Source organism: Ischnura elegans, chromosome 2 (genome assembly GCF_921293095.1).
Source record: "Ischnura elegans chromosome 2, ioIscEleg1.1, whole genome shotgun sequence".
In the NCBI taxonomy this organism is placed as follows: domain Eukaryota; kingdom Metazoa; phylum Arthropoda; class Insecta; order Odonata; family Coenagrionidae; genus Ischnura; species Ischnura elegans.
In genome coordinates, this window is record NC_060247.1 from 30,541,699 (window position 1) to 30,569,578 (window position 27,880).

The 27,880-nt window shown below is 37.3% G+C and overlaps 1 protein-coding gene across 2 annotated transcripts; it reads right to left on the reverse strand.

Moving 5' to 3' along the window:
• Positions 1-113: 113 nt before the first annotated feature.
• On the reverse strand, positions 114-27,809 carry LOC124153516 (periodic tryptophan protein 1 homolog). Of its 2 annotated transcripts, XM_046526727.1 has the most exons (12): positions 27,783-27,809; positions 13,766-13,901; positions 13,631-13,689; positions 13,222-13,406; positions 12,695-12,886; positions 10,852-10,959; positions 9,007-9,181; positions 8,612-8,770; positions 6,154-6,262; positions 4,490-4,580; positions 1,623-1,880; positions 114-496 (listed from the first exon to the last, which is right to left on the reverse strand). In XM_046526727.1, exons 2-12 carry the CDS (start codon positions 13,826-13,828, stop codon positions 258-260), a joined length of 1,638 nt encoding a protein of 545 aa, XP_046382683.1. In that variant the 5' UTR covers positions 13,829-13,901; positions 27,783-27,809; the 3' UTR covers positions 114-257. The 2 variants fall into 2 exon arrangements, with proteins under 2 accessions (XP_046382683.1, XP_046382682.1); XM_046526726.1 differs by lacking the exon at positions 27,783-27,809 and having other exon boundaries at positions 13,766-13,904.
• Between the last annotated feature and the right edge of the window lie 71 nt (positions 27,810-27,880).

The following is a 27,880-nucleotide window of genomic DNA, read 5'->3' on the forward strand; positions in this document are numbered from 1 at the left end:
AAAGTTGACAATTTAAATGACAACCATTACAAATTGCAATTAGTTATGCAAGCTAAAAGAATATAGGAAAATGGCAGTAATCAGAGAGCAAGTGAAATCAAGGAACTCGCAGATTAAATCTTGAATTAAGACTTTTACTGGTCACATGAGCGTAATCACTTCTTGTATTCATCACAGAATAAGCTGATGATTTTGTACAGATTAACATTTTGATGACATATATACACATATATATGTACAATAAATATTACAAATGCTCAACTTTTAAACCTTGGCTTCTTCTTTTTCTTCTTAATTTTATCCTTACTGCTCTTTTTCTTTACCGAGCTTTTGGTAATGCTCATAGATTCCATTGCAGACATGGCATGGTCTGTTTCCATCGAACTCATTGTGGGCCTTTCAACTGCAGAAGAACCTTCTCCTGAATTTCCAGGCACATCACCTACACTGACTTTCTCTGCTTTGACAAGAGGCCGAGTGAAAAATCTTTTGCGCACTGAAATGAGGAAATATATCAATTCAACTGAAAAACATTTTGGTAGAAGCATCACAAAGCTAACGCTAAAACCAGAACACGACTTTCTCTGATCAGAACCCATTAGCATTAAAGATAAGAATTAAAATGAGGAATGGGAACCACAAAAAAATTATGATTAGATATATACAGACAAAACACATGTTCTTTAAATAGTTCGTTAGATTAAAAAAATAAGTACATTAGTGAACAAAACTCAGGTTCACCAATAACCAAGTCAAGTGGAACTGATTCATCAATCACTGAAATTGTATGTAATAATTAGAGAGGAGCTGAAATCAAAGGAAAATAAGCATTTACTCAGATATTTCCCGAGTAATGCAGGGAATTAATTCCAGCTGATGTACTTGGGATATAGAGACTGAGGGACATCTCTGACATAAAACTTAAGGGTTTGGGACTAAGAAATTGAAAAGGCATGTTTACACCAGACACGTGCATAGGGGATAAGCTACGTAATCTGAACTTGCCCAACACTTGCCAGGGATGCTAAGTGTATTGAGATTACCACTTGCCAAGAGTAAACACCCTGAGATTTAAGGTCAACAGATCGCAGTGCATCAGTCGCAAGCCTTGAGTCAAGGGTAAGCGATCCCCTAAAGTCTCCTTTTGTTCCAATGGGAAAATCCAATGCCAGGCCACAGGTAGTGGTGGACTGCTACACAAACACCACCAAATACCATATGCCATTCCGAAGAAGAAACAGAGCTGAAGGCTACAAAACTCTTACGAATCCACTCAAAAATAAAACCCCTATCAAGCAAAACAAGCATTCCTTTTGAAATAAGCTTATTCAGAAGTTCACAGTTCATTATGGCAATAGTTTAACAACAATTTATACTGAAAGAGACTGAGTTTTCATGAGAGTGCTCTTAATAGAATTTAATTGATTTTTCTCAATGCTTCACTGATGCATGCATCACATTAATCCACATAGATGATTGAGGAAGAACACAACTGACTGAGTTAAGAAATAACTATATCCTTCTAAAAGATGGATCAATAAACTTAAGCATCTTAGGAATAAAATGGAAGAGACAAGACATAGATTTGCTATCCTCACATTTCGTAAATTTAGTCCCCTTACCTGCAGAATTTTCAGCAGCATGCCACACCCGTAAATTGTTGCACTTTTTCTCTCCACCACAACACATTATGAATGGGCAATCGGGACAGAAAACAGCATTGTGAATGGCCCCAATACCATAATCCTCCATTTCAGATATGAAAGCGGGTGCTGTGCATCCAGTACTTCCTTCTGGACCACACAGGTCCCACACCTTCACAGATTTATCTGCACTGGCAGTGATTAACATCCCTGGGCATTGCGGACTCAGTGTAAGTCCTGAAATATATAAACATTTTAAGACATAAAAACTTTTAGAACAGCCAGAAACAAAATCCAAATGTGTCGAGTGAACTCTACACTGATGCCCACAAAAATCAAATTGTAAACCTTAGAATACATGAATCAATGAATTTCTGCTCATCTCTCATACTTCCATTTCATCTAAGATACAGTAATAGCCCCAATATATTTTGGCAGAATATACAGTGCGTAACCTAACTTAATTCACTCTTCAAGACTATTTTCCATGATCTCCATTGAGAAAATTGAAACATCAATCAACTGCCTTCTAGCAAAATAATTGTAACAGCACATAATTAAAACCATTCCTTTTCAGCTAAATGGACTTATACATCAAATTTAATATTACATACTGGGCAAAAATTAAAAGAATCATAAATTAATGGCGGTGCTAGACTTTTGGACAATTTATAGTTTTGAACACTCCTAACTCATACTGTACTGTTTACTCAAATTTCACATGCAAAATTTGAACTTTCAAGCACATGCCGGCCATTTCAGATTTTTTCCTAATGGAGAATTTAAGAAATTAAACATTTTATTCGGTCTTCCGACAAGGGTGCCCATAATTTTGTAAGCAAGTAGCCACTGCTGTTAATAAATGATTATTCCAAATAAACCTTAAACATTTCAGCAATTTAAGTTAATACGATGACCAATATAAATAAAAATGAGATAGCAGAGTACGATGAACAAATGCAGAGGAGCAAGACCTTTATTATGATGGAACAAAAGATAATATGTATTACTAAAGACTGTGGCTTAGAATTCAATGACTGAGCACAATGTGTTAGAATGGTAAATAATTAGAGATGGGTCGGTTCCGGTACCCGGTTCTCATTACTGCCGGTTATTGGGCTGTGTAACCGGTATTGAGAACCGATCACATAAAGTCAGTACATACTATGGAACCACCTCGGAACAGTGGTGAGGATTTTAATTTGGTGCCAAAAGCCAAAATGGTCTGCAGCGTATTCAAGGTCATGGTTGGTGTCTTGCACAAGGTTCTTTCAGTTTCCATTCATAACTGAAAATACCATATTGTAAGAGGGCATTAACGACCATTCTTTAAAACTCTTTTACATGTTCAATCTACTTTTCTTTGTAGCAATATAACGATGTCATCAGATGGTAATGAAGGCCGCCACACACCTGAGCAACTAAATGATAATGTAGTGTTCAGTGCATCCACATGCACCAGTGTGGCCGAACACCTTTCGAGTTTCGCCGCAGGTCACGGCAGCTGATGCCTACTAGGTTTCAACTTTCTAATGGGTTGCTTTAACAGAACTGGGCTATGCAAACACAAAACAGTCAAAATATTTTATTTTATTAACAGTTGGCAAGAGTTTGTCTTTTCTTCTCCAATCACCCATTGTAGCTCTTAAAATTGGTGGTCCTTATAATTACTTCAAAGTAATTCATAATCGTAATTATATGATTTGTCGTAACCGGCAGTGAAAAAGATATTTTAAAAATGCATAGGTATATCACTTTTCGATCGCAAGGCATATACCTTTTTCTTTTCATAGCTGCTAGCAAACATGCACATTTAAAAGTTCGTCAGTTTTTTGCTCTCACCAACATCGCAGCATTTCTGAAGCCGTGGCCACTTTCAGACAAGCCGACTTTTCACCGGCCACAATCCAGGACAGGGCACCATGCTTTCAAATTACCATAGGATCTAGCTATAGGATAGCTATGTTTGTCTTCAAACAAGTTAAATCGCGCAGTTGACAGCACCGTGCCCACTTCAATCACTGGTGCCTAGCAATGCACCATCCACGGCGTGAAATACACACAATGCTACATTGAGGCCAATTGCAGAGGAATCAACTTTTTCTCAGCCGCCGTTCACATGAAATTCAGGCGGCTTTCAGATGAGACGACACACTGCAGCACCGTGTGCCGTGTAGTGAACAGTGGCCAGCAGTAAATCATTTCGCCCAAAAGCGGCCTTAGGTGTGTTCACAGCGGCAACCATGTGGCTCTCGTACCTAACACGCAGGCTAAATCACAGCCGCTCGGTTTATCCATGGTTTTGCTGTACCGTCGCGTTGAGCAGTTTAGTTTTGAGGCTATAAGAACTGTGACAGTGAGGTATGCGCATAAATTATATTTTTATGCCTTCCCTCTGGGCAGTTTAAATAATGTCTCGTGCATATGTATTGTTGACATTTGTCCATCATTGCTGTAGTACCAGTGTTTGGGATTCAGGATCAGAAATTGTATATGCCCTTCATGAAATATGGATTTCATTGCTAATGTCTGCTTCTTAAGGAGATGGTGAGACATAAAGTTTGAGAGCCAATCAATGTTGTTTTTCTACCCATAAGCAGAGTTCCCATGGAATCATAAGGTGCAATAGAAATTTCTAATCTTCCTCTGGTACATCAGACCATTTGCAAACATATTGCCCAGGTACATACTTAGAAAGGGTTTTGGTTTCTTATCATACCATGAATCATAGGCTGGCCCTTCAGGATTCTCCATAAATACATTACTTTATAATCCAATTTCGAAAGAACACATGAACAAAAAAACATAGAAACATGCTAAAATAGAATGGTATGATCTAAATATACCTGTAACTTCTTTAGTGTGGGCCATCAGTTTCCAAATTGGTTTCGGGTTCCTGCAGTCAACATAATGCACAGTTCCCACATCAGTGCTTGCCTGAAAAGCAGAGAAATACAGAAAAGCTTTGATTTTTACGCAGTTGGAGGGAACAAAATATGGGCAATGACTGAAATCAAGAGTTGGTATTGAGGAGTATACTTTTTAAGATAACTCCTGCACATTATTTTTTCGAGCACTTTTAATAGCCACATCATTCCCTAAGCAAGCTCAGCGAAGGACGAAAGTTGACCTTGGATTGCCTCAAAAACTTCTTACGTCATTACTATCAAGCGGAAACGATATGAACTATTGCAGGGATCTGAGGCTCCGATGACCTTGGAGTCCCAACAACACAATCATACAAGATTACTAAACGGAACATATGAAGTAATTACCTAGAAACATGATTTGTAAATGGAAAGCCCCATCGCTGTTATTAGTCTAGATTTGTTCAACAAGTATCATAATGCAATACCTATGTTTTGATTCAGTCGATTAAACCCGAATGTAGGCATACGTAATTCCTTGAGAAATTTGACGTTACGTAGTTGAAATTGAAATCAGAATTATTTTCAATACTGAGGTTGTTCTGCGCAAAGTCAAGAGACAGTTGCATTAAATCAAGATTAGCGGGCTCTTAGGGGCTGAGTTTATGCTGTGCAAAATCAAAATACTGCATAAAATCAAGAAAAGATGTAAAATTGAAGTTCCACCAATGCAATTCCCTAAGATTTCCGGCTGGACTTGAGCGTTGCTGCATAAAAACAAGTCTTGATGTAAAATCAAAGTGTATATAACTGAGGTTTTACTGTAGTAAAGACTAATCTTTGGTGTACAGACAAGAATAGGAAACTTGGCAATAATTTGCTACATCATATTACATTACGCCATCGTGACTAGTAAAAACAAACAGATAGGGAGCTCATTTGATGCAATTTTTCATGTCAACATCTCCTTTACAATCCATAACAACTTGTCCGATAACTATCACAAATTGCATAAGAGGATATCAAGGCGTGCCCCCTGTCTTGTGGTTCTACCTGCAACTCATTTGTAAAAAGATACACTTTTGTTTAAAATATGGCACCAAAGTCACTCACGTTTATTTTTCTGCCCTAATGACAGGGTGGCCAAGTAACACCGTCTGCCACACACATATAAGTAACATCAACACAGAATTTCACGAGGATAGGTACATACAAAGTTTAAGGTAAGTTTAAAGTAGAATGATTAATTTGTCTGAAAAATGTACTAAGCTTGTGGACACCAATAGTACCCGCAACCTGAGGAAGCCGGGTAAATGACTGTATGAAAGAACATGGCCACAGATGATGTGAGCCCCAATTCCACAAGTTGAACAGGTTTCTTGTCAGTACTTGAATGGATCTTCGGGGAGGTTGTGGGGGGGATGGACAGATGGACTACTGGGTACGGAACATCCCCTATGAAAGACTGATGCAAAGTAAGGACATGGAGCATAAGATCCCTAGGGGTTGCAGGGAAGTTGGATAATTCAAAGATGGAGATGGAAGTTGAGATTGGAGTTGTTTACTGGTTCAAAAAACATTAATTGTCACCAAACAATCATTTGACTATAAATTAGACATTCATTGGCAAAATTTGTACTTACAAGGTAGCAGAATGGATCAAAATGGTTCCATATTACACGTTCTATTTCCCCAGGAAAATCCCACTCTAAACAAGATTTTTCCACCCGACAGTCAAAAACTCTTGCTCTCCTAAAAATGGATAAAATACAAAACAAAACACAAGAATAATAATATATTATCTAAGCATCATCAGTTCAAAAATACCTTTTATAGTCACAGATTATACAAGATGAGGGAATTTTAGAAAACTAACAATGCATGTATTCTATTAATATCTTGACCTCAGATTTTTACACTATTTAAGACCAGTTTATAATAAAATAAAATTAAGCATTAAACAAAAAACCAGCACAATCGCTCTTGGGTGTATACAGTAGAACCTCAATCTATCGTTTCTCAGGGGGATGGATGAAAAAAACGATGAATGCGGGAACAATATATTGGGGTTCCACTGAATAACAAAAAATGTACTACATACATGTACTGGATACCAACTATGATTATTCTCGAGAACAAATAGCAAACTGCTGCACACACTTTATTGAAATTGAGTTGCCTGTGTGCCCCATGCCATTCCCCGAGTTTAATTCTCCATTCTGTATTACATTGATGCTATTTTCCATCATGAACTACCTTCATCCATGATTCAAGGCTTTATTCTTCAGAGGCTCCCGATTCCTGCTTGAGGGCCTTGCAGCTGTAAGTACCCATGTCAGCATTCATGCCTCGTCACCTCCCCCCCTTCTTGCCCCATCTACCTTTTTCCTGCAATCCAATTCCAATGTGCAACAAAGACCGATTGCCGACTTGCAGCAATGACTCCCCCTCCCTCACGATGGATTTTTCCGGTTGGCCGAGCCTGAAATTCCACTGGTGTTCTTTCGGAAAAATCTGCCATGGCTGATCACAGCATATCACGCGACCATGCCATTCGCTGGGAGAACACGAAGGTCCTTTGCCGTATGGACAGATTCTGGGAAAAGCTGACCAAGGAATCAATTGAAATTCGAATGGTGACTAACACCATGAATCGTGATGCTAGTTATGCCCTAAGCAACTCCTGGAAACTGGTGCTTAAATACATCAGAGGCGCCCAGGAAAAAAGGTGGGAAAAGCAGACCAATTACAAGTCACCTAACCAGGAGTCTAAACTACATAAGTCAGATCACTCAAATCAGAGACAAGCCCTGCTGACGATGGACAACACGGCCATCAAAACAACTGCAGTGACCTTGCAGAATGTAGGGTTGGGAAGGGATAAGACCCAGGTATGTGGGACAGCTCCCGCTCCTTCCAGACACCAATTAAACAAAAGAGTTGCATCCCGTCACCAGCTCAACGTCCAGCTTGTGACCTGTTTTAGCTTTTGATGTTTCTACAAATGGTTTCTATGAACTTTGGGACATAATACAATCACACTACCACTTTTGCAACCTAAGAATCGCAAAATGTTTGACGCTATACCAGAGCGTCGCAGTATTTGTTGACGATATAGACGGGTTTTCGTACAACATAAAATGTTCAATTTTGGCTGGTCTGAATAAAATGTGACGTTAAACCCGAGTTGACGTTACAGCCGATGCCGTTATAACCAAGTTCCACTGTATATTCAAACGCATTTCTTTAACTTTTCCCAAAACTGAAGCCTCAAAATTAGGGGGGGGACTATATTTGGAGAAATTCGGTATTTGCGAATGAACTTCTAAAGAGAAGTCAAACTAAATTAACAATACTGATGGTCGTCAAGGGGAAAGCAAGCCGAAAGTGCTAATATTTCAGCATTTTCAAGAACGTCTTTTCAAAATTTAATGTAAATCACGCGGAAAACAAAAATCAATTGCAATAATTAGAATGTGTATTTATTTTTCTTTCCAATGCAACTTGCACCAACTATGTGTGACCACTAATCGTTATCACTAATTTAAATATGCAAAAGGAAAAAAATGTCTGCAGGCGAACTTTACAAGTATTTCTTATGATTCAGGCCCTTACCAGGGTCTCACAGGCCCTGCGGAATAATATTCTCAACTTTCCCTGGATTTTCACAAATTTTTTAACACCAAAATTAGCCAAATCGGTCCAGATATATCAGTTTAAGCGAGACTAAAGAAACGCCATTGTTTTACATGCATACATTAATATTGGTACGTAATGGTACATACTGGAATCTCACTATGTATATGGACTCCTTGTGGTTAGTTTATTGATAAGTTTTGCAATAAACAAACCTTAATAATCCAAAAATGTACAATTTTTTATTCTCCTCTGCTTTAAAACAGCACTTATAGTCAGGAAATTATCAATTGATTTAGTTTCAAATCAATGTTTTCACTTTGCTTTCAACTTACATAGCACCAATAACAAAGAAAGAGACAGAGCAAGTTGATCAATATGTTCCGCTGGTGTTAGGAGGGGACCACGTTGACAGGCACACCCATAAGTAAATGATAACAATATAAAATAAATAGGAGAACTCACTTGTCTGTAGCCCCAGTTAAGAGCGTCTGAGCTTCAAAAGGATGCCAGCACAGCGTCTGAACCTTGTCTTTGAAAACTTTGAGAGTTGAAGCTACGCTGCAGTTCTCCAAATCCCACAAAATTACAGTATTGTCAGCTGAGCCACTTGCCAGTACATGCCTGTCAAGAAATCAAACATTAAACCTGCTTGTACCAAACTTTTATCCGAATGAAAATATAAATAAGAACTTTCAAATCAGCATGCCCAAGAGCACATGCAATTAAATACAATCCTCCTTATTTATTTTCCTCCAATAAAAGCAACAAGATGAAAATAATTACATATATAAAAATAAATAAATCATCAATAACAAACTGATGTTATAGAAGAGCAATATGTGTAATAAAAAGCTTACGGAAAATTAGGATTCCAAGAAATGTCAAGAACAGCATCATGATGACCATATCCTTTCTTTCCTTTCTTGGGCTTAGCTTTTTTACCAAGCTGAAAGGCTGGTTCCAGGCAATCCACAATATCCATATCCCAAACATCAATTACAGGCTCCATACTTCCAACAGCCACTAAATTGCCTAAAATAAGTACATACTATATGTAAATAATGTCAGCTATACGCAAGAATATAAAAAATACTATCACAATAATCAGCCCATATTTCCATCATTTACACTCCTATTCAGAGAGTGGAATTACTTTCAGTAAACACTATTATGTTATACAGAATTAAAATATCAAATAGGCAAATAGTAGAGCTATCAAGAGGGAAGGTGCACCCAAATTACGTGCCTAACGCCAATAGGGTAGTTTCCTTCATCAAAGAAAACAAAAGGCATTGATGGCGATTCGTTACCCACCATTAGTGTATTCATAATACACAAAGTATTTGGTTTTTGAAATACCGGTTTAGACGAATGGCAAGGGTCAAATTTTAACCTCATTTGAAAAAGGCCAGATTGGCGCCCATGCGATTCCACTCCACGTGACGTCACAGGGACCTAGTTTCTACACGAGAGGATAGGAGTTATGCATCGTCAGAGGCTACCAATGCATGCATGAGGCACAGAGCTCAGGGAAACATGTCTTAATAATCACCTATTAAAACTGGCTAAGGTCGGAAAGTTTTCTTCGCTTGATAAGGTATTAATAAACCTTTTTTAAGCCATGCGCTACCAGACAGGAAGGTACTCAGCTACCTGTTAGCATCCTGCGTCCTATCAGCGCTCAGAGCCTCGATCAAGGTCACCTACCAGGCGGGAGGGGGAACCAGAAATACGTCACACGGAGAGATTTCCTTACCCGTCGCGTTTTCGCGCGCTTGAAATTTTTCACTTTTCATTTGATCGCGAAAAATAGATATCGTCATTTAAAAATCTATAAGCGTGAAATACGTACTCCAGGAGTAATAATCTTTCGATTTAGGCAATAAAAAAATAATAGGAAACCACCCTATTTTCTCTAATTACGCATCGACTGGCAAAAAGAAGTCCTGGAGAGGTATTTCCTGCATAATAAAATGAGAAGCATTATAGGCCATAAGAAGTGGTTTTTCACGGGAGAGAAGGAAGGAAAGTCCTTAGTTATTTCTTATTTTCCAAGAAATGATACCTTTGACTTAAGATAGTAGTAGGCCCATTTATTTTAAGTCCACAAGAGTAAGGATCTCTAAAAAAAGTGTTTTTCAATCTAAGTTAGCCATTTTTCTGAACAACAGATGCTCAACAGAGTGTAAGGAGAGAAGTTCATACCTATATTCCACCTATTAAGCATTAGCACACAGATGTAACACCCACAACTGGCCACACTAAGAAATAGAGAAGTATTTAGTACAGTTTCTTAGAGTGTAGTTGCATGGTGCAAAGGATGAAGATCCAAGGACGAAGTCCTCTCAAACTTCTCAACATATACAAAAAATATTCAAGGTTCTGGGCTAGCGCACGTGAGACCAATGGAGAACTACGTCAAACCAATCTTAGGATTGTTGACTAATAACATTGATGATGATGATTCAAGGTCCTGGGGATGTAGCCCAATGTAAGGGGAGAGCTTAGCAACTCATTAAAGGAGCTAACGAAACCAAACAGACTAGATAGAGCCACAATGTTCATGGGTGCTACAATTCTATTGCTTCCAGATGGAACCTCCATAAGTTCCAAATTAATAAACAAAAAATAAATATATTTATTAAAAAAAATAAGAGTAAGTGGAACATGCAATAGAAAGTCTAAAAGATAAGCAACCATACCTTTTGACGACTCTCCAGGTTCATAATTTAGCCACTCCAAGCAAAGAGGGAACGATGGAAGTAAGATGTCATGATGGACGTAAAATGACTCTTCCTCTTCATTGAACACTGAAAACATAAATTACACAAAATTTAGCACAACTATAAAAGAAGATTACCTTTAACTAGCGATGGACGGATCCAGGATTTTTCTCGGATTTGGATCGGATCCTTGATTTTCGGAGCCGAATCTTTCCGATTGGATATTTTCGAATCCAAATGCATTTTCAAATTCCTGACACTGAGATTCCCCCGATGATTGTTCAATCTCTTGGGAAGAGTCACACTGTGTGCCAGTCGTATTTTGCCTCTTTAATTTTCCAAGGCTGAAATTCTCCTATGTAACCTCTGCGAGAGCTTTCAAACAAAACGGTTCATGAGTAGGACAAGAATCGCATGCAACGGTGCATTCCAAGATAGAATCGGAACTCTTTCCACCCTTATGGGGAGTTACATTCACTGAAGGTATTATTTAAAATTTCGGATCCAGATCCGATGTCTTCTGCGACTTTGGATCCGATGAAGGGCAATATCCGCAGATATTTGGATCCGAGGTATCCGATCTGACCAACTCTACCTCTAACCCTTAGTTGCACGCTAAGCGGGGATTTTGCAGCATTTTTCAAAAAACAAAATAACGCAAACAACAGATGAAAAGGTCATATCTCTACATTGAAATCTCATACCATGAAGCAGATGAAAGTTTGCTCAACACTGGTCAAGGTACTAGACCAGAAATGACTTTCACCATCAGTTGCATTACTCGCTTCACACAAAACCCAGGGAAGCAACATTGAGTAGCCACCAAAAGAATTTTTATCAACTTGAAGGAGACATTGAATGCAAAAATGGAGTACCATAAGGACCTTAAGTCCATGCATGATGTGTCTGTCACTGCTATGCTGAATACGTCTGTGACTGCTATGGTGATTGAGATGACCATCGTTTGGTCACTCTGTTCTCATTTCAAGATGGCCTTATTCTAAGAAAATTCAAGAAAGAGGGTTCAGTAGTACTATCTACCACCAAAACAGACAACATGCCCATCTCCACAGGCAGTCAGGAAGCTGTGCACCTTAGCTTCAGAGTAGAAGCCCTCAATGATATCATCTCCAACCCTTGTTTTTAACACAAACAACAGGGCAATACATCAGTGAAAACACCAAATGTACAGGTGCAAGATGATGGACATAGATGTTCCACAATATTTCGAGAGGGAGATAAGGGAATGTGCGACAACCAAATCAAGCACTACTCTAGAGATAAGATAACAACTGATACATTAATGAAGTGCTTACTTTCACCCAAAAAATGCTATTTTGGGAATATGGGTATAATATTCTCCTAGACTTGACAATTTGTTCTGGTGAGAATGATGGAATTTTGCCGAAAATCATTTAGGAACAGGTTGTTTCCACATTTTGATTTTACATGATAATTGTTTTTGCTTAACGAATGCAGTTGCATATAAAATGTCTTGAGTGCTGTTTTCATTTTACTCCCTCTGAGTCAACCATCGAATTTCACAAAATATAACATTGCTTGCTAATTTCAATGGTTCCAAGACTTAGACTTTTAGTAACGAAGGGGTTGCAGCAAGCACACAGTATATGAGTGCACTTTACACTTGAAATTTTTGACATGTGCATAATAGCCAAAGGTTGACCTGCATGTGATGCATGAGTCAGCATAATACTTGGAAATTTAGGGTCTATCAATTAAATTAATTATTAAATAAACATCAAAACTACTAAACTAAACATCCTTAAGATGACTTCTTCAGAATGAAATAATAAGACCATACCATGTACTTCCAGTAAACTTGCATCATCATTAACGCGTCCCACAACAAGAAGATTGTCTGATGGCTTGATTTCAAAATTATCTTTTTCACTATCGTCATCTTCTCTGTCCTCCTTAAGGGTAACATACGGATCATCTGTATTGCTGGCATACACAGTAAGGTTGGCCAGACCCAAAACTGCATCTTGTTTCCCTGATGGAGAGAGAGATTTGATGCAATTTCACATTGTCAACAGCTGCCATGCAAATACATAAATAATTTCAATAGTACTGGGACAATGCACGTTAGGCAAGCACATATCAGGCATTTTTTATGAAAATACACGCTATGTTATGGTCTCGAAGATTGATAAACGTTCTTCCAAAAATTACAATAAAAGAGAATTCGTTATAAACATACTGCATCTATTCACTCAATCTGAACATATCAAAATTAAATCAAAGGAATCGGACTGGTAAGATTAAGATAGGGATAGCTAAAAAAAATAAAACAAATTCCAACTGAAAATGTCATTGGAAAGCACCTACCTTCTTCGTCATCATACTTGTCAAATTCATACTCGGACAGATCGTCATCTGACTTTTCGTCATTACCGGTCACATCTTCGGACTTCTCAACAACTTCATTGGAATCAGATGATTGGGGATTTAATATTTGCTCTTCGTTGGCGTTAATTAAATTCTCTTCTTGGTCTGAATTTTCGCTCTCCCCACTGTAATTGAAGCAGATAAGCAAAGCAACGCTGAAATTTTAGTATTTACTTCCCAATGCACACCATAAGAATTAATTGACGGAAAGCACTAACACTGAAAGTACACAAACACTAGAGAGAATTAGTAAATTAAGGGCAACCTGCACATGTGTACAGCAGTGTGTCTCGGATACGCCGCACCCAAACACTTCTCTTAAAAAAACTATAACAGCATAAACGCTTACCTTAATTCACTCTTGGTTTTCTTAATGATTGCATCCAATTCCTTCTCGGATAGTTGAACCTGGAAGGTACAAATATACCTAATTAGATTGCTCGATCTTAGGAGGACCTATAGCACAAGAAACCATCGAACAAACCTTGTGAGGAACTGTTTTTGCTGCTCCTTTCGGAATCCATGTCACACACGGGATGAAATTCATAGTTAAACTCGTAACTATAAACTCATCAGCCGGCCACCAATATACTGCCTAGGCAGTAATTTCTAACCACAGTATCACAACCAAGGCCCTTATATACTGGTTACTAATCTTCGGCTCAATGTTGTTGCCTTGACTGACGCTGCCACCCCTCAAACCCCTCCAGAGAAACTCTGGCGCACAGTGGCGCTACCACTAGGGGAAATATGGAACTAACTGCGGTCTCGGCGGCGGTTCGAAAGCAAATCGGGACGAGATGGAGTGATAAGAGTCGGATGTGGACGAATTATAGGAGGAACGATTAGATTAATTGAATAATTTCACCATGAAAATGCGCTATGGGCTGTAAATCACTAGTTTCTTAGTTTCGGCGGGTAAATAGGACCTAGTGAAGCCAAAGTAACAATAAATTTATCTGCATTAGGGTTTTACCTAACTCTCGGAATTTTCTGATTAAATGCTATGATCGAAGGCGGCGGCAGTTGGAAAAAAACATATAGGTACATTAAAAGGCATTTCTCCCGTTAACGGCCATTTTACACCGTGCACATAATTGCACAAACTGATGAATTTACTAAGGCGCTGTCAAAATAACATCGTGCAAAGCGATAAAGTGCTAGAACGAATACATGCAAGATGGTGAAATAGCCCCTATTCTAATTTCATTGAAATATCCGTGCAATTGCACGCCAGATGGTCATTGAAATATCCGTGCAATTGCACGCCAGATGGAGATAGAATAAGATCTCATGATGGCCACTGCTAGTCTTCTCTACAGAGTGAGTCAACACTTCCAATGGTCATTTTAACAAAACACAACAAAGAGTCACTCTCTCGTCGCCTAGGGTCCGGTCTCCCAGATGCCAACGCATGGTGAGGATATGATTGATCAGTTCACCTTACGCATGCTTATATAGGGTTATGTTATGCAAGCAGTTACATAACATACAGGGTGAATTCTGAAAGTGATGCAATTGAATAACCCGTGCCACCCCAATTGGTTGGAGTGGGATCAAACTACTTGGAGTAGGAGGAATGGACTCTAATCATTGTTGCAAGACCAATCTGATCGCTTTCTAAGCTATGGAAGGACGTAAGTTATTATAAACCCCCCCCTTGGCCGACCTTGTCAAGGAAAAAAATGGAATCAACAGTCGAGCAAAGTTTAAGTTTTATGCTAAATATCTTTAGGAAACGAAATAAGTTGTGAGGCTTCTAGCGACTCTGTTCTGCCCTACTCACAAGTTTTGAGGGAGTTAAAAGCCTTTACAATAATAATAATATGCCTTTATTCAGGCGAGGTTGAGACTATGAAGTCCCCTCTTCCACCTATTGAAGGGCTCCTTGCCACAACATGCTATGAATCCACACCCTGGTTCCTGGCCAAACACCAGATTCGTATGCTGCCTCACCTGTAGTCCGGAGGTCACCCCATCAGATATTTTTGTGCAAGTTAGGATTAAGGCAGCCCTGAAATGAACCCATTCTTCATCCATAGAAGAGATACAAACAGCCATGAAAAAGACCTTAAGAGAAGCCTCCGAAGAAACCTCCTTGGGCATGTACTCAGTCACAGCACAGTCGCTGGAAAAAAATGTGCAGAGGCCTAAAGACAGTACTTAATCAATTTCTTATTACTCTAAATTAATGACACAATATCCAGATCACAAAGGAAATATAGTTAATTATTAACCTATGCTATTTAATGTCTCTTTAGAAGTGCACCCTATAACATTTATTGAATTAGAAATATAGAGCGGCTGTAAAATATACAAGACCATTTCAATGCACTACTCTCCAGTGTTGGGAAAAATCTGAGAGAGTAAAAAATTCTCTCTTATCTTTTGGAAATAATCACTAGGATTACCTCTATCAGGAAAAAAAAACACCTTTTGAAGCTTACCAACATTTATTTCCGAGAAAAATTCATAAGCAAACATTTTCAGGTATACATTCTATCAAAAGGAAGTAAATTTCCACATCAATTCGTCAAACAACATCTCTCTATAATGTCATGAAACAGACAGCCATAAAAAGCATCAATTATTCTCCTGAAAACGGATTAAATAAAAGCTGACTGTAAGTTCTTCATTTGAATTCTAGTAGGAAACAGCCACCATAGGTCTTGAATATTGAAGTCCACTGATGAATCATCTTAAGTAACAGCCTTCAAGGAGTTTCACAGACATCATATTAGCTGATAGAACAAATAATAAAAAAGGATTAGTACAAGTATAAGGGCTAATAACAAAACCATGATAAGAAATTTAAAATAAAAAATGTCCAAAATTTAAGAAATTAGACCAAGGCATTTAAAACATATTAAGTCACAAAGAACACAAATATTAGTAATGTGAATGAGAGTAAATTATTGAATAAACTGAATAAGAATAGGAAAAAAATAAATATTCAGGCTTACAATTAGATAATGATCAATAAACAAAATTAGTTCACAAATTTGGCATTTAAAGTAATGATTTCTTAATGATTTTATAAATAATTAAATAGTCATCCATGAATTCCTAAAAGTCAAAATGTATAAAATTAATAGCATGAGCTAAAAAAATTGAGCCATCAGCATTAAACACTATCCCACTGAAAGCGCAAGTTTTATTAGAACACATTTCCCAAAACTACATCACATCAAATTATTTTCACAAGTTCATGGTTCACTGGTTTCATATACCAGTTTATCATGTGGAAATATGAACAATAATGAGTCCTTCTCTAGACTGTGAGAATGGAATTGAGAAGCAGGATAGATGCAGGTGAAATGTATCTCATGATCCAATATATAATAGATTTGCCAGTGATCATTTTAAAAACCTGGAATTTGCTAGAGATGAGAACATGGCCCATAAGGACATTGCCCCATCTCAATTCAATGCTAAGGTAAGCCCTCCTCTGGGGCAAATGTGCAGAAAACTCGGTTAAATAAATCAAGCCGGTGTCCCACAGTCAAATTTGCATCCAAATATTTGCCTCAATATGTTTGGAATAAAAATTTTGTTGCAAAAATTTGCATGCAATGGGACAGGGGTTCCCCACGATGGACCCTCATTTAGACCAAAAACAAACGAAAGACAATATTTATGTATACAAATTTGGAAGCTTTTGGAAGTGAAGTATTCTGTCTTTTTAGCAGTTGAAATCATCTGAACAGGCCTCTTGAACATTAAAGAGAAAGAAAACAGAAGGAATGCTGAACTTGGCGTTGGCTGGAAAGCGTTGGAGTAAGCGTGCTTAACATATTGGAGAAGGAGTTGCTCACTGATGTTCCTGTATATTACTGATATTAATTGACGATAAGTGAGGATATTTTCATGTCCCTTATAAGCAAGGTTGAGGGCAGAATAAAATGCCAGGATACAAACGTGAGGCAGTTTATTCCCGCAAGGAAAATGTTATTAATAAGTGATGGACATGGTCATTGAAATGTTATGAATTAATAGTGCTTTAATACCTAAAGTAAATCTTTTATTCTTTCCAAAACACCCCCTCCTTGTATTGTGAGTCTAAAAGGAAGGTTCCTTCTCATTAAACATGAACTCATTTACACATTACAGATTTCCTAGTTGAGAGTTTCCATCGCGTATTCCATACAGTATTTATGAAAAATACTCCACCGGTTTCGACCTTTTCAGGTCTTATCAAGAGGTGAACGATAATGAACATGACCTGAAAAGGTAGAAACCGGTTGGGTTTTTGATGCATACTGTATGGAATGCAACAAATTTTATTTTTGTGTCCATTATATATATTTATTAATTAATATGCTCATGCAGACGATAAATAACCTATGTGGCCTGTGTGTCAGCGTTTGGCGCTTCTCTTTTGTCAAAGGTCCAGTGATTGGTTGGTTTCATCCAATTGGATGAAAATTTAGAACCTGTCCTACCCATTTGGACAAAACCGTGTTTTGTACAAACCAAAGGACCAAAAGCCAGTTGGATGAAATTTTGACCGTGTGATAGGGTGTACGTCAGTTGTATCAAATTTTGATGCAAATTTGACCCTTGGACATCGGCTTCAAATAACTGTGGTGCCCTACTGTATATTCAGAGTGTATACGCTCACATTTATGAACTTTGATGGTTACTTTACTATGAACTGTGGATAGTGATGTGCTTGGTAGAGGCATCAATTCCGAATGGCTTAACAATAAATTCAAAAGGCTTCTGAGCAGGACAGTGAATAAAAAGTGATAAAAAATTGTCTTCATAGTGACAATTGGCCTAAAGAGTTAAGATTTTATGAGCTTATCCAACATGAATTGGGTGAAATTAATTAATTGTTAATTAGGGCCATTCCACCGTTATGTACGGGACATTTGTACTAATTTTTACAGCTTTAAAATATTACTTCTGCTCCTAATATTTTTTGTGTTTCATTGAAACAGCTATAAATTGTTAGGTGTAGACCTAAGCTATTTTTCAAGCTACAGTTCTGGCTTTAGCACTTTGTTGTAACTGTTGCAAGAAAAAATAAGTGCCTGTTACGTACGGGACAAGCTGAGTCAACCACTTGTTTGGCTCATGTTATGAAAAATGATATTTCAGCTCAATTAGAATTTTCATAATGCTGTGGTATTTTTTTTCATATAGCTTAAAAAGTATGCTTCAAGTACATATACTTAACATTATTAACAAATTTTTTTCAACTAAGTTACAATTTTTTCACCTTTTGTTACGTACGGGACATTGTACACTTCAGGCTAAAAGTTATTGAAAGCAGGCAGAGTTAACATGGTCAAAAACACATTTATCAGAAAAGGTTAATTACAATATAAGAAGATCATACGTTTATAAGCATTATTTTCTTGATCAATTAACTTGTATTTGCTTAGCTTAATTATAATACAATTAAGGTATAAAAAAATTATACAGCTACTTTAATCTTGTTACCATGGTATTATTAAAAAAAACAAGGAGAAAGATACCAGAGTTCATAATTTAAGATCTTTACGGTTAAATTTTCCATCGTCTTTTTTTGTTCAACACTATAGGAGGAGAAATAGCTTTAATCACCTCTGTCTCTCTATTGTATACAATACAATCGGGCAGCGTTGGCCATTTATAATGTTCTGGGGACTGGTGGGTACCATCAGGGGTACAGCTAGGAATTAAGGCTAGAGGAGGTTTTAGGGGCGACTAATAGTGGGGATCTGGGGGGTACGGAATACCTGCCAGGGCAAGCAGGAGGTACGGGGACCCTCCCCCAGAAATTTTTTAAGATAAATGGTTCAAAATGGGGAGTTTTACAGCTTTCTGAGGGATATTTTATTAATCCTTACACTTTTCTATAAGTAATATTAATCCAATTAACTAATTTAGATTTGGGGGGTGATTATGCCCCAAAAACCTCCCCCTCCCCTCGCTGCGCCACTAGGTACCATGACTGTAACTTACAGTTGCTTCTGTGAGACAATTTCTGTGATTTTGCCTCAAAATAAATTGCCATTATATTGCACTAGAACCCACTGACCTCTGAATTCTGTCTTCACTTCAACAAACAGGTCTAAATTCAAGTTGATATCTTTAAAATGTTTCTCTCCTGAAAAACTTTCATTTGTATTGCATATCACGTGAAAGCTAAGGATATCTGGTGCTGCTTGAACATTGTCTCAATGCTTTACTTTGATGATGGTATCATTTATATAATCTTCTACAGCATAATATGCCTTGAACAAACAAATATTGAACAACAATACAATAAAACTTGTCTTTGAACAAACTACTGAAGATTCTGATGCAAAATCCTTGGCAGATTGAATAGAGCATCATTTTCATCCTCACTACTCTTAACATTCAGTCAGTTCTCTAAAATTGCATTCAGGAGAACTGATGTGAGCTTGATTTTTTAGCTTAAGTTTGCCTGCTATTCACTGTCATTTTTTCCCTTTCATACTTTTTCTTTGTCGGTAATATTTTCTCTCCGCTTTTTTCTTAATTAATTTATCCTCTTACTTCTTTTTAAGAACCCATCATGATCACTTGCATTTAGTTTACTTCGCATTTTCTTTACTCTAGCAACAGCAGTTGCCTAAGGTTTTTCCACCACCATTTAAATTCTGAAAAAGCATTAAATTTCTTATCTTCAAAGTTTCAGGCATTACTCAGTGGTGCTTATGTAAACTTACTTAAATAAAAATACTTCATGTAGTCCACATTGTTTATTTTCTGACCTTGATTCCCTCCTAGTAATCAGTCACAAAAATAACATATGCTAACTCACGCACTGAAACATGTATTACGTGTTGGCTAAAGGCGACTGTAAATTCTAGTATCACCAAACATCTAATCGAGAACAACTATCCCAGTGATTTCACATCTGAGATCTACCACACACTGAGACAAAAGAAATTAAGTCCCCACTTTTTGTCATGAAGAACTGGAGATTATTGAGGTGACAAAATCAAATGAAACGCAGGAATTAAACAGTCATGATTTACCATTTCATTCACCTTACTTTTTCTAACCTTTTCTACCCGCCCTCTATGCACCTAAAATTTTACTTGTTCTTCTGTTTACTACAATGCATACTTTCAACCACAGCACCTACTCCTCTGCCACTTTGTCATTTCATGACATAAACTTAATACCTGGCCCTTCTATAAACCGATGCCAAACTCCCCAACCCTGAATGCCCAGAGCACAATTTTAAATTTAAATTACTGTAGGCCTAGACTTTTCTGGCCTAAATGTAAATAACGCTTCATTTTATGTTTTAGAATTAAATATTATCAAAATTTAGTAATGATATGACATAGTGAATTCATTTTTATGTATATTGCATATTATGTTGTGAAGTGTCCCGTACGTAACGTTACGTACGGGACAGAAAGAAATTGAACATTAGGGTATGTTTAAATTTTATTATTTTTTCACAACATCATAATTATTTAGTTTGACACAAAACCAGTTTAGAAAATTGTATTTTGAGTAGCTGTTTGTCAAGAAACTTTGTGAAAAAATAAATTTATATATTTTATGTTACGTACGGGACAAAGAAACAATCTACTTTTAAACACTGTATTTTACCATTATACTATCGCAAAATTAATATAATTTTGTGATAGAAACTCTTATACTGTACTTACTATATTTTGATATTATAATTACCAAGACACATAAAAATAGCATTTAGTCAAGCATTGATATGGCAACACAACCTATGAAAATGGCAATTTTTGAACAGCTGATGAAGAGACGACTTTGAACCTAGGTTACCTACATATTTAAACATATTTGACTAAAATTCCTAGTAAATACTCATAATATAACCTTATGAGAAGACAATCATGACACAATAAGTTAAATATAAAAAAATATTTTTATTTCCAAAAGTTACCTATTTTCATGGAATGGCCCATTCAGAGGGGCAAGAATAGTACATATTACCAAAAGTTCTCCAGGAGTGTAAGTCAAGTCGTAGTTCACAAAGGTCATATGGAGGTTGTTAGTATGAAGAAAATTTTAAGAACCAAGGTTTGGAGGAAAAGTATGCAAAAAGATGTTGGACAGTGGTGTAGATCCTGCCATGAATGTCAGTTAGTGGCTAGGAGTGACCCACTAGAACCAATAGTACGATCTGAATTGACATGTCAACCATTGTAAGTTTGTATTTCCTTGGCCCCTAACCATCAGGTGGCAATTTGTTGATAGTGTTAGATTTGCACAGTCCTTATTTGTCTAAAGGCTTGTTCGCACGGTATGGTTTGCTAAAATCTATTTCATCAGATAATGGACCGCCATTTAAAGATGCAGGGTTTCAGAGGTTTCTGAAAGATTTAAATATTATCCATCATTTTTCTACACCATATTGGCCCCGGGCAAATGGAGCGGTAGAATGCCAAAACAGGAACATTATGAAAAGATTAAGGATTGCTGGCGCATAAAAGATAAGTTGGATAGAGGAACTTCTGATATACCTATTGAGCCACTCCCCACTTGGTAACAGGTTGCCCACCAGCAGCGTTGTTTTTAGGATGCAAGATTTGGTAAAAAAATTCCTGATTTACAGTTATGTATGCAGGTGAACCTGATATTAGCTGTAATAATTAGAGACAGGGAGTTAATGTTGAAAGATGATGGTAAATTGTGTGCTCATTTAAACTGTCTTGCAAAGCCTAGTCTTGTGGAACCAGGAGATGTGGTGTTAATGAAACAAGCTTGGGAAAACAAACTATCCACTCCCTTTAGACAAGATCCTATGACCGTTATAGAATCTAATGGAAATTCGGAGTTGATATTATGATAATCAAGGGAAACCTCATAGAAGGAATACTTCTCATGCTAAACCATATCTTCAGAGGGAACAAGAGAATGGGAATAAGGAAGAGAACTACAATGAGCTAACACCAAGGGAGGATATAGTACAGTTGAGGACCAAAAATACGGAATCCAGAAATCCAAAAAAAAAAACAGAAATCTGGAATGTTTGAAAATTCTTCTGCATAGGGTTTCGACTAGACACCTAGTGGCACCGGCCTCTGAGCCTTGTTCTGGGACGAGTGGGAAGTTAGCACACTCTGTAAACATACACTAACAACCTGGGCACTTAGGGATCTCAAATATCAAGCACAAGAGCCTGAACACATTTATAAATTAATTAATTAACAAAACATACCATGAAGACCAGAAATCCAGAAACCCTTTGGTCCCAAGCTTTCCGGATTTGAGGTCCTCAACTGTAGATGGAGGAAAGAATTTGCAACCTAATCCTGTGATGGCAGGAAACAATTACAGGAAAACAGGAGACTCTCCAGGAGAGATGAGGTCAATGAGAGAATGTAATAAATCTAGTTCTTTGCAGTATTATAAAATGTAGATCACTGAATAACTAGTATTTATTTATTTATTATTTATTTACTGAACACTCAGTATTTAACATGCACTGATTATTTAACATATGCCAAGCTTGTAAAAAGACTTTTGATTTATCTGGAATGAAGAATGTAATTTTGGTTTATAAGTGAATTGGTGTAGTAAGTATCAGGATTTGCATTTGTTTTTGTTCAAGACTTTACGTTTATGTAAGGGTAAGAATGTCTCTTAAAGGAGAAAAGGGATGTTGAGTCCTAAGGTTTGCCACCATGATGGCATGCTCAGAAGTTGGGAATGAGAGTTCCGGTGTAAGAGTGATGAACAATAAAGATGGCGAGATGTAAGGTGTGCTTACACATTGTTGTTACATACCTAATAGGTGATTGATCACCCAAGCTTGGTAGTACATATACCAACATTTATGTTATGCTTAATGATCTAAACTACCTAGGTAAACCTCCCACAGATGTTGGACATTGAAGTTGTAAAAATTATCCATAAAATAAAACTTGGGCTCATGTCACCTTACTTAAATTAATAAACAATAATAGTGATATTCATAAATATGAGAGCAAAATTTTCATATTACTTTTCTGAGTAAATCGGGACACAAACGTTCAAAAGAGCAAGCTCAGATCAGCCATCAATATATATTTACATATTTTCAAATTTACTCACATTGCTGGAAGGCGGCTGCATTTCTCTTGAGGACATACAGTATATTTGGATCTGAGGGTCTACATCATTCTTTGTATCTAAATGTTCGACTCCTCCAGACAGTATTATTAGGTTTCATCTCCCAAAATTACTTCACATTAAATTACATTCACAAAGTTTCATGCTTCACTGGTTTTATACATCAGTTAATCCTGGGGAAAAATAAAGAATAATTAGTTCTCAAAGCCACTTACAGATCCAACATCAAAATGCATTCATGTATTTTCAAATAGTAGCACGGCTAGACAGAAATTGTTCATGAAACATGCAGGATGTGCAAGGCTTGTCAGCAACTGGCTAGTTAGTAGGCCATTTATGACTTGGCAGGGAAAGATGGCCAATTTCTCTTGATTATCCAGATAATTTGCACTGAACCGAATCGATAAATCTCAGCAATTGTAGCAGCAGATCAAATTGATAAACCTCGACATCCAATTATTTCCACAAAATTTATTGCAAGGCATTTATTAAATAACTATTTCAATTTGTTAATTCACGCATCTGGTCTTTAAAAGCTCCCGAGTAAAATAGTCATTGGTTCCGGTCATTGATTATAATTAATTGTAGTTCCCAAAATATCATATCATAGTAGAACGTAGAACACTTCGAAATGGCAGAGCAAAAATGAAGTTAATTACATTAAACGCAAAATCAACCAAAGGAAATTCTTGTGCGCGACATTGCGAGATACCTGTTACGCTTTATCTATGAATCCTACATAAAAAGTTAATGTTTGTCTGTGTCTGTCATACAAAAATCATCATATAAATGTGGTTTGTATCCGATCGAGCTAAAATAACGTAAAAGCATATTTATCGGTCGTTTAAATTGCAATGCATTTAAATTCTTAAAGACTATTAACCCTGCAAGGCACTAATATACGTTAAAAATAGAGGCCAAGATAGAGAAAAAATACACTTATTTGCGGTGTGTAGTAGGATACGATCGAGGAGTACTCCTCTCTGCTACCATGAACAAAACTTATGAACCTTGTGACGAAGAGAAATAAACAATAGCATTTTCACGCACAAAGGGCAACTTCAATGCACAAAGAATTACGCAAATTCTCTAACTCATCTCCGAGCTGCTCAAAATCAAAGGGCTTCTCAGCTAGTAATGTATATAAACAAGAAACCCAAACCAAAACATCAGGTCCATTCCAGATAAAAAAACTTAAAAATAACTTTTCAAGAGTTGGATTCTACTTCCGATAGAGCAAAACAATGTTTAAAAAATATCAACTTTAGATGCGAATACTCACTGTGCCATGCGATGGACAGTAGGCGGCACACATTACTTACAAAATTAAAATTAACGTGTCCACCACATTCTGCCATCTTGGAATAAGGTCGACTAAAAATGTTGAGCGGGATAGGAGTTTCATTTTCGACAAATGCTGTAATATGGACACGCAGTTGAAACATTTGCATTGTTATTAAACTTAATTGCTAAGATTAGTGAGACTTCCGGCCTTCACCGTTATCATAACTTAGGTACCATGCACAAGAAACAACTTATTCAAAAATGCAATATGTAAACATTCAGTGTACTTACCGCCGCCTTCCACAAATGGGAGTTTATAATGCCCAGTTTGGAATTTTATTTCTTCTTAGCATTATATACCGACTTAAAACCACGCACAAAAACGATCCCTTGTCGTAAGCCATGGTGTTCACAGGTAAGTAAACGGGATCCCACTACGAGCGAGGGCACGGGATTTGTTTCAAGTCACTACTCCTGAACCATCGCTGACTTTTCTGAGCTAATAGCACCACTTTCTAGCCACAACACTCAGTATCGTACTGTCAAAAAATGAAACCTCCAGAAGGCCTCCTTACCACTGAAAAAATGGAAAAAAACACCACAAGTCAACGTTTTGCCTATCTTCGCCATGTTAATTTTCCTACAACTGGAAACCCTGTGCACCCTCGCGCTACCACTCGTTCAAAAGAGGAACTATTTGGTGTCGGAAGATTGAGACAACAGCGCCCTCTGCCGATTTCAATACGAACCTGTGGAACATTAGTAACCAGTATATAGGGGCCATGATCACAACCAAGAACCCTGTATAAGGACGATTGTCTTCGTGCGCTTCGATCGTCATTTGTCCAAAATTCGTGTCGCAAGTTAATATGGTTCCTAATCCCGCCGATGGCAGCGACGACCAACAATTAGAGGCAGCGTCACAGCCATTTTGCCATTACCTCTTATGGGAGATAAGTGAGCGTCTCTTCTAAAATCGAAGATTACACAGGAAGAAATGGGTTTACGTAATTTTTGGTAGCCAGGATTCTTTTGCGGAAATTCATCTGCGAATGTGAATAATAAACTTCAGAGTGTGAAGATCAGGAGGTTGTTTAAAGACAAAGTAAGTACGCGTGAGTCATTGTCGTCCGCCATTGCGGTTGCATGAAAATTTGAAGTCATTTTGCTCCTAATTTTGTGCGTTAAGTCTCATTATTCTCATTATTTTAATAAATACCGAAATTTAAAAGGGTATTACGATACTTTTGCAGATGGAGTCCGAGCTTGAGAAATGGATGAAGGCTATTCCAAGGAAGGATTGCGCTTTAGCACTTACCGTGTTTGCAAATGTGTTTTTAAATGTGTGACCTACACTTTCGCCCTGAAGACATCACATAATTAATTATTTAGGCGTATAATTATTTTATTTTGTGGTTAGTAGTGACAGCATTGATTTTATTGTGTTGGTGTGTATCTTTTAGCGTGACTTGTTTACATCGATTGCTTTAGTGTTCGCTACGAATCTACGACTTCCGCAGAAGTTTTTATGTTGTAAGATAACATTTCTGTTGCTTGAAATCACATGTGGGACGATTAAAAGGTAATTCGTAGAGAAAAAATGATCGAGTGTTGTGATTGTGAGTTCGTGTGATACAATTCTCTGCTGATTATAATTTCAGTGTTGTAAGAAACGATTGTTGAAGTGTAAATGTTTGCCTTTTGATATTATTCGTATGTTACTTCAACTGCCTTTGCAAGGATAAGACTCTGAATTACTGAATAGACTGGATCAGGGTAAAATTGTGATATATCGCTGCAAGTATGAAGACTTTGCCTTGTTCTACTGCAATGTATGCTGTTTCAAGATGAGTAATTCATTAAATTTCTTTTTGTCTCGAGCAATCATTCTGTTTATTGCCCGTTTATTCCGTTGGAATGCAAGGTACGTATTCGGTGATCTTAAAATGAAGAAAATCTTATAAAGTCGTTTTAGGTGTTTGGTTAGTACCTGTGGTGAAAGAAATAGTATTGCTTGATACAAAATCCGTGCGCACGATATCGGCATCAGTGAGGGCGAGAGTGTTGTATTTTCAATGGGCGATGCTGTCTGTGTACGTGAAAGAATGCCCGCTAAGGTATTTTTAGTGCAATGACGGTAAGAAAGTTTAAGGTTTTGTCGTTTTAATTCTATGTTCTGCCGGTCACAGCAATTATTGAAGTTACGTAGAAAGTGAACTGAATGCATGAAAATTTGTCAACAACAATTGCATTAATGCATCGATCTTGCATAGCGGAGCAGTTGTTTAAGTATACTTTGATTTCAGAACCATTTACTTATTCAATCGTGGATACCTATGGACCGTGTTTACCTCTTTTTTAATGAGTGATATCGAAGCAATTTGTTTCAATCGTGAAATGAAGGAATAAATATAAATTCGTAATGCATTCATATGACGTAGTGTAATGTGAGTGTAAAATTAGCAATTAGTAAAGTTAATCACTGCTCCCACAGCGTAAATATTATATTTCGAGGGTTAAATCAATCATTTACTGTACAAACCTAAAATGTGAGCGCTTCCATGTCTGTATAGCGTCCGAGATAATGGTTTAAAGTCATCAGCTAGTACCGAAAAATTGTAAACAAATATCCGCCATGTTTCAAATGTGTCGGTAGGCTGCACTATCACCTGAGCTTTTCTCGAAATAGACTGTCAAGATAGATGGCTAACAGACTTGCATGCTGCAAATTTCTTGTATATTCATTCATTTATCGATTTCCTTCCTTGATTATATCGTGCACCTGAGATTCATTGGCGGATTTTCGACCTTTTCAGACAGTTAAAACAGTTTCTTACGGATGGCACCGGTGCGAATATAATTTCACTTCGCTGTACTATCACAGACATCTGGGTTTATTCCATCCCATCCAATAGAGATATGAGTATTATCTAACTCATCCTATCAGAAAAATTGGTAAAACTCATCATTGTTCGCCGTAATTTGGTTAAACAAAATTGAAAAATAACATTGTTTCCCTATTGTAGCGTCTGCTACATGCCTCGAATGCGGTTGGCGACGCCACAGCGGCCAAAGTAGGAACTTGAATTACTTGCGCAGCCATTGATAACATCTTTCAGATAGGACATTACCGTCCTTATGTAGGGTTCTTGATCACAACACCACACTCTCAAGTGCAGCGTGTGCATTGGCTAATCTACGCATTCCGATGCTCATTTTAGCTGCGGCGCGTGCCGTGTGCGCCTTTCAT